We start from the raw sequence: 12500 nt of genomic DNA, 5'->3' as shown, positions 1-12500 counted from the left end.
AAATTGTTATCCAGGCTATTTTTCCATGGTGTGGCAGTTGAGTTAAATGTTATAATAATTATTATTGATTGATGTGGCAGGCTTTCAGTTCCAAGGTTGACGTTGACCTACAGCTCTGCTATGATCATATCATGTTGACTATTTTCTTGGAATACAAGCATTCAAGCTGCTAATTTGGATCACTGATTCAGAACTACGTGTATACTGTGATTACTTTGTACATTACCTATTTAAAATTAAGGATGGTGCGTACTAATAATTGAAAGGTATTTTTGTTCGGTTTATGAATATGCGGAGAAAGCAGATCGGAATATTAAGTGTTATTGAAATCCAAAAACAAAATTGGGGTGACCACACATTTTTCAAAGAGAATTAATCAACACTATTAGTAAAAAGCTTTAAAATACGAATCAATGTATGGTTACTCTTAATGTTCTTTTTGAATACCAACTGAGCACTTGCTAAGTTCTTCTTTCTATGCATAGTTTTAAACTGCACAAAAATATCACTGTACAGTAAGCACCACCCAAAGGAAACCCGAATATCTCAAGGTGTGCAAAATGTACCTGTATGCACAATAACAATAGTAGGCATAGCCCATAAGAGCAAATGAATTTTCAAAAATTTTTTGTAGATCTACTCATTTCCTTGTCATGAAGCCAAGTCATTCTCGTGTTCTCGCCCTTGCGGCCGTCAGTTGTCCTGTGGGAACCACACTTGTCAGTTTGAATGTCATGTTGTCAGTGATGCAAAGGACAACCAGGAGGTATGGTCAATAATATTATAAAACAGGCCTGTATGAAGGTTTAATTGAGGGAGGGTGCAATCCAACGAGGAGACAAGCACCAGAGACGTGAGCCTCTAGGAGGGTCTGGTTGTCTGAGACTGCATTCCGTGCATTAATTTTTCAAGGCAGTTTGATATGAAAACAGGCGGCCAATAGCGAACAGAATTTTAGAGAATAATGTCACTGTTTCAAGAGAAGAAAGATAGAAGTAAATTTGAAAATCAGTATTATTTACAGGGTTTGCTACTGTAACAGCAAACCATGATGCATGATCAGCAGTGCTGATCAAGGTTGACAAGGGCATTTGAATTGAGTGTTTTAGTTACAGTCTGTTTTTTTTTTTTTGCTTCTTTGTAGGCTGGTACAGAATGCCAAGTTTGCGAGAAGCCTTGCTCCAAGCCTCGGCCTGATGGTTGTACTCATAAATGCTCTTTACCATGCCACAAAGGTTATTGAAAGGCGCCAGCCTTTTCTTGGCTGAGAAAGTTCATTGTGGATTTCTTCAGTACTCCATCTTTTGTTGTTGTCCTTATGCCATGATAGGTCTTTAAGCTTTTAGTTACATGTAACTGATGTGCTGTAATCTCAGACATTTGATTATGTACCGGTATTTTAGGTGACTGTCCAAGTTGTAAACGGATGGTCAAGCTTCAGTGCCACTGCAAATTGATGGTTGTCTATGCTAATTGCAGGTATTGTGTAGCACTTTGCTGCTTCTTGCAACTTTTTTAACCTACATAATAAATTATTAACCTTCACATGCAATATTCCAAAATTTCTTTATCTCTCCACATGGAACTGGGTTGTGTTTTTTGGTGTCCAACTCAGTAGAACAATTTTTTTGTAGTTGAGCTGATTTTCAATAGAATCTATGAAAAGACCATTTTGCCATTATTAGTAAAAAAAAAAAAGACTACAGTTGGTTGTATGGGCAGACTGCTGTAAACATTATGTGCTAGTTAATAGAGTGGGTTCCAAACTAAGCAATACATGGACTGGAAGTCTTGCACTCAAGAAAAGCACTCCAGACTGTTCTTAATAATTATTTAGTGCTGAAAGCTTGTCCGTTGAATGTTTTTTAAGATTGTAAATATTGTGAACTGTCCACACCAAATGTTTAATTAAATATTTCCATCAGAGATGTTTACACAGTGACTGTTGTAGATTCCTCACAGGTGACACATTACTTGACTTGGCCAGGGTAAATTAATTTATTCTGACAGTTGGTGCCTCCCCTTTGTGATTTGCTTCCTCGTAGGACTTACACACTCTTTCAAAGAAGCTCTGCATCAACTCTTTTAACCCTTTTTAAATCTCCTACTTCAAAATACTGGACAGGTGTATTTAACTTGTGAAGAGGCTCCCATTGAAAAGTAGACTCATCTGACATTAGACAGAGTAAAATCTAGAAGTGTCAATCTTAGGAGGCAAGGGTTGTTCCATTTTGTAATTATAAGTCTTTTTTTTTTTTAATTGTGCCTTGTTATTAAAGTTGATGTATTTTAGGGCAAGTGCAATTTGTAATCTTATTCCAAATTACACAAGAAAAACCATGTGATTACTTATTAATAATATACATGAAAAAATTTGAAATGGTTAAGCCAAAGAAATAAAATTGTGCCATCCAGGGCGCATTTGATTTGATTGATTTGATTGGTTCTGACCAAACCCTAGGTATTGTTTATCAGTCTTAACTGAGAGTTTCATGTGACGTGCTAGGTTTCTACCCCATATGGACCATGCATGTGTGAGCGTTAGCCCTACTAATGGAAATGGGTCCACACACAGACAGTGAAAACCTCTGATCGTGGTGGGAATTGAACCCACGACCTTCGGATTAGATCACTGCTGCTCTACCGACTGAGCTACAAGGTCAGACGGGAGCAGGCCGTGGGAACCAATGATGTTAAAGTCACGGCAATGCACATGACTTGTACAGTCAAGTACAAGGAAGGATTACGTTTTTGCAAACGTTGGCCGTGTAGCACTTATATTTGAACAGACTTAACTGATTAGAGTGTAATGTGAATTGCTAGGTTTCTACCCCATATGGACCATGCATGTGTGAGCATTAGCCCTACTAATGGAAATGGGCCCACAGAAGGACAGAGAAAACCTGACCGTGGTGGGAATTGAGTCATGAATCATGATCGGATAATTTGCACTCATCTGGTATTACACTTTTTGCACTGTGGTACACTTGAACTTCACTGCTCTCAGCCAATCAGAATATTATTAACAGTGCTTAACTGTCTCAATTTTTTTCCAACGGCTACAAATTGCACTCACCCTACTGGCTTGTGCAGGTTTGGTCATCTTTGAAAGAATTTACTCGCGCTTATTTATTCCAAATTGCACTCGAAATCATGTGATTGCCTATACTAACAAAATAATATGATGGTAACACGGGATTGGAAATTTTAGACTGAAGAAGTGTGTGGTACCCATTTGTTGGTAAAATTTATCGACTTTTCTGGAATGTGAAGCTACCTCTGGATAGATGAAGTTTTATTCACACATCATTTTTTCTTCTTGCAGTGAGCTTAGGTCAGCAAATGAACAAAGGCGCAATGAATTGATGTCCTGTAAAAATCAGTGTCCGAAGAAGCTAAGTGTCTGTGGTCACCGCTGCTCATCCATCTGCCATGCTGGCCCTTGTCCCTCCCCAGACAAATGTGCCAAGAAAACATCAGTGCGATGTCCTTGCCAGAGAAGAAAAAGGGTAAGGTACATGTACACTTCAATGATGTGATGTTGGCAATGGACAGGGCCAGCTTCATATTTAGCAGCCTCCAGATTGGAGCATGACGACCACTACATATTCGAGTTCTCAGTTCTAGGCATGTTCATTTTAAAAAATTTCGTTCAGTCAATGCAATGCACATGCCCAACACAGAAATCGCGTACTCATAGTCGTTCTCATACTCCAATCTGGAGGTCATTATTTGCTGTAGAGTACACACAGTGAGTGGAAGTTGCAATGTCCATTTCAGTCAAGTAACAAACTGGAAGGATGGAGAGAGGGTATTGATCTTGCATTCCCCATTCTCTCCCTTGGTGTTTGACTGTTTGTTGGACTAAAGTGGGTTGCAAGAATGTCATGAAGGTGGCTAAGTAGTCCACATGTCAAACAAGTGAAATGTAAATTGATTTGTGCATATGAACCACACAAGAGTTTTGCAGACATTTTCCTCAAATTGTACACATAACTTAAAACTTCACTTGTCTAGTCAAGAATTTTGTTTCACCACCAAGGAACAAAATAGGGAAGCGTTTCATTGTAAATACATGTATACTGTACCAAAAATCAAACACAAACAGCAAATCAGTGCAGAGTTGATGAGAAATAACAGATCTCACTGGCAATCCCACAGAAACCCTGCATGATTCACATACTTGGCGTAGATCATGGGTAAAGTAACAATATTATATTATAATTATTATTGCACACACTGGTACCAGTCTGGCTTTGATGCGCAACTGTCTGGTGATTTCTGGTTTTCCCTTTAGGATTTTCCTTGTCACATGGTTCAAGCTGGCGAGGTTAAATTAGCCTGTGACAAAGACTGTGATGCAGCCAAAGCCAAGCAAGAGAGAATAGCCTCCGAGGAGGAGGAGCTCAAAAAGCAAAAAGAGCTTAAAGCACAACAGGTAGATGTAACTTTAGTCATATAAACCTCAAAACTTTTCATCAAGTAACTTGTGGTGCTGTAGTGCCATGCTAGAGAATAAAACTGCCTGCTTTCTTGGCAAGGCCACATTCCGTGCAAGATTAGTGCCACTACAAATGTGCTCATAACGTACAAACTAAACCAGTTGAGATCTGAACAGTTCATCCCAATAGAACAAAAATTGTGTGTGTAAGCTCTTTACCTATTTAACTCAAGACTATTTTTTTTTTTTTGTAGGAGGAACTTGAGTGGTTTGAACGAAAACAAAGAGGAAAGAAACGAAAGCCAAGAAAAGCGGTGGAAGAAAAAGTTGAACCACCTTGGTTTCAGCGTCACATGTTCACTATTATTATGCTGTCATTAGCAATTGCTGTGATTGCAGGTCTATTTGTTATCGCAATAAACTGATCTTCTAAAGGGATGAAAATCATATTCACTTGACTTCTGCATAAATTTCATATGTTCCACAGAAAGACATTTTATGTGGTCTTTGCAATTGAGAATTTGTCCACAACATGCATAAATAATCCAAAATCTTGATACCAAAAATTTAGGGCGAGAATAATAATTATTTTAATGTGCCTTCTTTTTTCTGCAATGTTCTTCTTTAGTCAAGAATAATGAACTTTGTACATGTAAGTTATTTTCAAAAAAAATATACAGCACTAATTTACAATGAAAATTGTGCTATCAACATGTATTTACAGAGCTATTTACAAAATTTAATTAAAATTGTCTGCTAAAAAAGGGGTCATTGTTTTCCTTCTTTGTTCCTGTCAAAACCTTGTCAGAAGACGTAATTCTGTGATGATCCAAACTGTGAATGCTGAGTACTGATGGAGCGTGATTTCTTTTTATCTTTCGCATCTTCTCCCTCCACTTTAGAATGCTCTTGCTGGTCAGATACAGTCTCTAAAAACTCTGGCACCCTAGAGTTCTTCTTGTCGATGAATTCCTTGAAGGCCTTTGCTCCATGCATTGTTGAAAGCACAGTGTCCTATGAAATTGAATGAGACAATAGTGCTATCATTGGAAAGGAAACCACTGTGACAGTAACTTAACATTTCAGTCCTACATGTAGATGTATGCCAGAAACTATGAAGCATGTACCGGTTATATTGATTTTGTTACATTTTAATGTAATATCATTAAAATAAGAACATCGTGATTGTTATCTGAACTTAATTCAATGGCATAGCTCCTTTCATTCAACTGTAGCATTATTCAACTATGAAATAGATCATATATGAACTGCGGATATGAAATCAAGTGAAGCTCTGATCCTTGTAGTTATGAACACAATTTTTGCAATTGCGTAAAGAAGCCTGAAAAATTCAGGACTTCAACGGGGTTTGAACCAGTGACCTCACGATACCGGTGCGACACTCTAACCAACTGAGCTGGGAGCTGGTCATTTGTGGGTTCCAATGTTCCCCTGGGGGATGAGTCAATGATGAAATGATATATAAAATGGATCATATATGATCATAGCTTCACTTGATGTAGCATTTTTATTAAAAAATCTCAAAAAAAGGCCACTTTCGAATTCTCTCAAGCATGGCACGGAGGCAGATTGAGGGCATTGTTTTTTTGCTTTTTTTTTTTTTTTGGAAATTCATTGCAACATTCACTTAGAGAGGTTTCCAATAATATTTATTGAGTGTCGTAAGAGTAATTACTTGTACCAATCCAAATTTGTACCAATTCCATGTAACTTGCTGCAAGTGCAGGATCGCTGATTAATAGCCTGCATTGCCAAAGCTTCAACTGATGCATGTAGCACTTGTTTATTCAATGACTCTGAGGTCTGTTACTCCAGACCTATAACATACCAATTTCTGGCTTTTCTTCTTGGACTCTGACAGAGTTTCGTCCTGTTGATCCTTGGGATCTTCTAAAGGTTTATCCTTTGGGCGAGCCTTCCATGTTCTGGGGCTTAGGTACCATGCCCCATACTTAATTTTTACCCAGCTGGGGACGTACTTGCCTTTGGCCTAAGGAAACAAAATCATAAGCAATTAAATGGGAGTGATAGTTGGATAACACCATGTGTACATTGTAAGCATCATGCTAATGACTCTTCAACAAACAATTTATTCTAATATACATGTATTTGTGCACTTTCAACCCTTTCAAGAAACAGCATTATTTAGAGGTATTAAATCTAAACAACTCTTTAACGTAACAGCAATGTTACGGTTTCACATTCATGAAACAACAATAGCTTAACAAGATGCACTAAATAGTCTAATTAATGTGACATAACAGGTTGTCATGGTAACAGAAGAGCTGTCTAAAAATATCCTATATCATGTCTTTAAACACTCGTAACTCAAAAACAAACATGGTGACCCCCATATTAGCTAATTGCTTGAAAGTTTTATTCCCAGGCCAAAATAAAGCTCTCTGAAATGTTGAAAAAAAATTCTCTGGAGCAAATTCATAACTACTGTACCGTGAAGTTCACGATATTATTATTGGATCAAATGAGGTGGCTCTGAATCCACACCAGAGAATTTTCTTCAACTTGGCAGACTTGCCCAACAGCCTTCAATATACACAAAAGGGCTGTGGGTATTTGCACCGAGTAGAGATAAATATAATACAAAAATCCCAACAGTAGCCTGAACTTTGGCTATCTTTTCTGAACACCTTCCAAAAGTAGGGGACCAGAAGAGATACTTGAAATTCTGGCTAACATTACAGAGGTTGATACAGTCTCTAGAGTAGTGTTGAAAATTAATGATAATAATTGAGCTCAAATGTCAAGAATTACCAAAATTTGTTGACCGTTATCATCATCCTCAAGGTTTGTTGCCACAGTCTTAATTACCATGCCAAACCAATGCAATTTGCCAAAGGTATGACACATCTCTCTCAACTTGCCAATATAATATTATCATTGATATTTTCTTCAACACTCCAAATGTTATGTACCACATCCTTGAGATGCCATATTTAGAAGGATGTGAAAGTTGGGGCTTTGGTTTTACATGTCCTTTTAACAAGTCATACTAAATAGCTTCCCCATCGCCTAAATACTTCATGAATATGCCACAGAGTCAGATTTTCCTTTTCACTGCCAAAACACCTACCTTGCCCTTTTCATCCGCTGGTACTTGCCTTGCATCGCTCGGTTTTGGTAGCGGTGATCCTGTATTCATTCTGAGCTCAGGTGGAACATTTGTAAGCTCAACAACATGTATGGGAACTGACAGTGCAGGCTATAGACAATAAAACACATGTATGAGAAAAGTTGAAAACTCAGTGTTAATATGAAGAGGATATTTACTGTAAAGGAAAAAATTATAGCTTTTGGCTCACTCTTTGAGGCTTGATGCAAGTGAGAAATGATATCCTTCTAAGGTGACACTTTAATCACTCACTGAAAAACTATGGTATGTCGAAATTCCCATTAATTAACCCTTTGACGTCCAAACCAGCCGAAAGCGGCCAGACTTAGTATTTTACTCTTTCTAACGCCAGACGATTTTACTCGTCAATGGGGAACCCCTGGGAGTCAATGGGTTAATTTGGAGCATGTCACAACAACAAGACAGCAGAGAATACATGTACATTGGTTGCATTTTCATTTTCACTTACTTTGGTCTCGTATCCACTGACAAATAAACTCATTACTGTTGATTCCTCTATGTTGTTGCTCTGGCCACCCTGTGGAACCAATATAGACTGAGATTTTTTCGGAGCGACACAACATTATGATAATAATATAATTATAATATTTTGCAGTAAACCTATGCTGGAGTTAGCAGGCCACAAATCTGTTGAATACAAGATGACAAGAATATTATAATTATAAATATAATAATTATTCTTCTCTCTAAAGAAAAAATACATTTTGGTAGCAATCAGATTCATCCTAGGAAATGACATTATTATTATTATAATAGCACTTACCAATCCAGCCACCCACTCACAAAATTCCTTTGTTACTCCCTGAATTCTTGCATCCTAAACAAAACAGAAATTTAACTTAATTAATTAAGGCAAAAAGATTTAATGGTTGTAACACATCTTACCCTCAAGGCAAAAGAGTTTGTACAATATGTGAGTCAACAAGCAGACCATGCAAATCAACTAGCAGTTATTGAAAGCTAACCATTTTGAAATGTGTGCCTACACTTAAATACTGTTTATCAGCGCTATTTGAAATGGGTGCTTAGACTTACATGTGAGCCATGCAAGTCAACATGTGTGACTCGCATAGCTCACAGTTTGTCAAGACCCAGGCAAAATTACATACTGTACATTATAGACTGTTACATATTTATTATTAGTTGCTATCACACCAAAATATCTGAAGTATGTTTAATGTTACTTCTTTTAAAATCCTTTTGTGCCAATGTAAGAAGGCAGAGTAGATTGAGACAACAGAATGATTGATTAAAGCAGTGGATGAATTATATATTGATTCAAGGGAACAACAATCTAAGCTATCTTGATAATTTATGTCAAAAATGGCTAATAACATTTATTTAATAACATTCAAAATTTAATGGGATGTACTTTACAACAAGCCAGATCTTGATACCACTCAAAATGCATATTAACCTCTCCTTAAGAAAAGTAAAGATTTTTACAATCAAACCAGATCAAGGGTAGCCCAGGAGGTTGTTATCAATTATTGAAAAAAAAAATTGAATAAGATAACAAGCGATAACAATCTTTACATTGAACAAGTAATAATTTATTTTTATTTATGAGAGGACGTCTAGTTCCGCAAGTCACAAAGTTCTTTCCTACCGAGGTTGGAGACTCTGCTTTTCGCCGACTGGCTCGCTTGCTTTCTTCTTTCTGTACTTCTTCTTGCTTAGGAAGCCATTTGTACGTGGGTTTTGTCTGATTCTTATCAGAGTCAAAGGTAGTACTGCACAAAAAAAATGTTAAGTATGTTCCTGATCTTGATCCAAATATGAAGGACAAGAGAAAGCTATTTAAGGCAGCTAGGTTAGAAATTTTAATTTCTGACAACAATGGAGTGGCTTTATTGTACAATGCTTTATATACAGTTACATGAACTGTTTATTTTTATTTCTCTTGCATATTTTGATCCATTGTCCTTGTAAATAAATAATGTTGTCCTGTACAACCTGTGACACTTCATTGCATATCTGATGTACCAGTTCACTGTTTACTGGCCATGATTTGAATTAATGATCCTCTGTAAGTTTATGCAAGCAGATCTTCGATAAGAAAACGTTTTGACACAACTTCACGAAATTTGTTCCATTTTTTCATTAGAGGTTTAACAAACCTGACTTTCTCGGAGTCACCACTTTTAACAGACTGCAAAAGAAGAAAAAAAAAGTTTCCAGTCATGCATGTATTTAATATTTTCACGATACTGATTCTACACAATCATGTTTGCATTCTTGCATAATTTGCTGAGAAAAGGAAAGGAGAAAAAAATGAAACAAAAAAACAAAGGGTCAGCAAACCATCAACTTAATTATGTGTAGTGTGAAATAATTATGTGTAGTGTGAAATAATTTAAAACGCATCATACACTGTATTACTCATCAATATTGAAACACTATAAAACAATTAAATAAAAATTCTTACCTCATCCTGCCCAAAAACACTGTTCTTGTCTTCCTTAGAGTCTTTTTCGCTTTCCTCCTGCAATACATTATTAATTAATTTAAGTTAACACACGTATTTGACATCAGATTTATATCATATCAATTGCAACATATTTCTGCTGACACACAATTGCAAACTGTGGACTGTATGACTTAACAGTGCCTGAAAACATGCAGCCAGTTCCTTCTTAGTCAGTCAAACCACCAGCTGCTTTGGTCATGCAAGCGAGCCGAGGGGTGGGGGGGGGGGAATTGGTGATATATCTCCCTCTATCAATATTGTCACCATTGTCCCCTCAGCTCACTTGTGTGGTCAAAGCAGGCGGTTGGACTGACTCAGAAGGGACTGCGAGCAGTCTTAGTACATGCAGAAGTTTTATCCCTACATACTTAATTAGATTACTTACTGATTCTGTGTTTGTTTTCCAACATTATGTTTTTGCCATCTATTGCCTAAAACCTACTTTTCATCCTAATTAAAATGAAATATAGGAGGGGAATAGCTGCCTGCATCACCACTTCAGCCCTGAGCAAGGCTCAGTCAGGGGGAGGCATATTGTTACTCCAACGCACTGAATGGATATTATCGGCCATATATGACTGGCATCAGTCAGGTATCTGCAGCCTCAGAAGCCCAGTAGTAATCCACAGCTGCCATTATTTTGTAAATTACACATACCAGTACATACCGGTATTAAACTAAAACCAAGTTTTCATGATCAGAAAGTAGTTATTTTAAAAGGCGTAATATACCATTTTACAGTTGTAGCTAGGTTACCTGGCCTAAGAATTGAAGCAAGGCTAGAGGTGACCCTGCTTTGATACAAACCTTTGTATTTTTCTAATGTTAAATGTAGATTAATTAGAATTACAACAACACAGTTTACATTATAAAAGCAGTAAGGTCTGTATCAATGCAAGGTCACCAGCAGCCTTTTAGCCATTCATAGGCTAGGTCACTGAGAAAACAACACTGTTAAATAGCCTATTAAAATGGGGACATCATTTATAACCCCCTGACACCTGAACCGCCCTGGACCGCCTCCTTGACGAGTAAAATCGTCTGGTATTAGATTAAAATCTATTAAGTCCCACTCTAGGAGTCAATGGCTTAAGCACTTGTTTACAGGTTCAACATTCATTCACTGTCTGTCTTACCAGTATAATGTCCTCTCCAGTTTCACTATCAATGTTCATCTCAGGATCAAGAATTTCAACAACATCTTCAAATACCTTAAGAGGATCAAGACAACATTTGAGATTAACTTAAAATATTAGCAAGTTTGTATTTTATAAGCAAAGAAAACAGCTGGAAAGAGAAAAGCACAGCTTACATCGGGAGGGAGCGATTCTTCTAGGTGAGGAAACAGGGCCAATGGATGCTGCGTAAGATTGAACTCGATCTCATCTACTCGCACTCGTCTTTGCTGTTGAAGTGGAAGTGACCTGCCCCCAAAAAGAAAAACTACCGGTAAATGACCTTTCACTTTTAAGCTCCAATGTTAAGCTCTTCATCCATGGAAAAACACAAAAGCATGTTACAGAGTACTAATTAAGTGGCATTTCTCATGCTTTGGATTCATTGAGTGCAATTTAACATGGAGGCAGAAGATTCTTAAACAAATTGGCCCTTTTATATAAAAGAGTTAAACTCTTTTAATTTTGCCCTCTGACTTCTCAAATTTAACTTCATGGACTTCCTTACAGAGAACTGATGAAAGTGGTTAATTATTCTTAACTAGTTCATCTCAATGAAAGTATTTCATGTGCCTCAAAGTTTGACAATAATAATTATTATTAAATACAAATCACTGCAAAAAATATATAATCTGCCTGTTGTATATGTGATTGCAATAATAAATAATAATTATTAATAAAGTAAATAATGCTTTTAATGATAAGAACAAATCAGTGGGTCTGAATTCCTTCCAAATTTCAACAATTAATTCAACTAGCTCTACTGTTGTGATGTCATCTTGGTAATTTTCTTTGTCTAAGTGCTGGGATTAAAATATTATTATTAAACAATATCATTCCATGAGCACATATTGGATATGAGATGGGAAGTAGCCAATGAGGCACATACATGTAAAGCCGAGTTGGCTTTAATCAGTCTCATATCCAACAAGTGCAAATGGAATGACATTATTGTTTTATTAGAATTTGAATACTTGGACTCTTTGAAATTAAATTTTATCTAATTATTCTCTTTTGATTTTACAATATTACGCAAATTAGGTCATACGGTATCTGAGATGATAACCAAGATTAACTGATCCAATCAGAAAGCTAGAAACGCAATATCAGAGGTCGAAGATTTAATAATTTTTAATAATTACATCAATAATTATTATTTTTGTAATTCTTACTTTGAGAAGCAAGCTTCATTCTTTGTGAACCTTGTCCTTGCTTTTGTGCGAGCATCAATCATCTCATCTG

At 36.7% G+C, this 12500-nt stretch overlaps 2 protein-coding genes across 3 annotated transcripts in view; one reads left to right on the top strand and one right to left on the bottom strand.

Annotated features, from left to right (window-relative positions):
• The window catches only part of LOC137999841 (NF-X1-type zinc finger protein NFXL1-like), a 19364-nt gene extending 14498 nt beyond the window's left edge, over positions 1–4866 (top strand). The window contains exons 16-21 of the mRNA XM_068845778.1: positions 635–766; positions 1145–1235; positions 1404–1479; positions 3326–3509; positions 4298–4438; positions 4696–4866. Coding sequence (XP_068701879.1) covers positions 635–766; positions 1145–1235; positions 1404–1479; positions 3326–3509; positions 4298–4438; positions 4696–4866 — 795 coding nt within the window. The remainder of the gene's footprint in view (positions 1–634; positions 767–1144; positions 1236–1403; positions 1480–3325; positions 3510–4297; positions 4439–4695) is intronic.
• Positions 4867–5007: 141 nt separating this feature from the next.
• The window catches only part of LOC137999842 (protein FAM47E-like), an 8482-nt gene continuing 989 nt past the window's right edge, over positions 5008–12500 (bottom strand). The window contains exons 3-13 of one of the 2 annotated variants that reach the window (XM_068845779.1): positions 12431–12500; positions 11396–11507; positions 11220–11294; positions 10042–10098; positions 9734–9765; positions 9223–9346; positions 8377–8430; positions 8062–8130; positions 7554–7682; positions 6291–6452; positions 5008–5455 (exon numbers count right to left, since the gene is read on the bottom strand). The exon at positions 12431–12500 is cut by the window's right edge and continues 34 nt beyond it. In XM_068845779.1, coding sequence (XP_068701880.1) covers positions 5246–5455; positions 6291–6452; positions 7554–7682; positions 8062–8130; positions 8377–8430; positions 9223–9346; positions 9734–9765; positions 10042–10098; positions 11220–11294; positions 11396–11507; positions 12431–12500 — 1094 coding nt within the window. In that variant the 3' untranslated portion in view covers positions 5008–5245. The remainder of the gene's footprint in view (positions 5456–6290; positions 6453–7553; positions 7683–8061; positions 8131–8376; positions 8431–9222; positions 9347–9733; positions 9766–10041; positions 10099–11219; positions 11295–11395; positions 11508–12430) is intronic. The other variant, XM_068845780.1, reaches the window with a different exon arrangement.

The sequence above is a fragment of the Montipora foliosa genome, chromosome 4, assembly GCF_036669935.1.
Source record: "Montipora foliosa isolate CH-2021 chromosome 4, ASM3666993v2, whole genome shotgun sequence".
Taxonomy (NCBI): Eukaryota; Metazoa; Cnidaria; class Anthozoa; order Scleractinia; family Acroporidae; genus Montipora; species Montipora foliosa.
The sequence above is the reverse complement of the archived record's forward strand: the minus strand, read 5'-3'. Positions and strand labels throughout refer to the sequence as shown.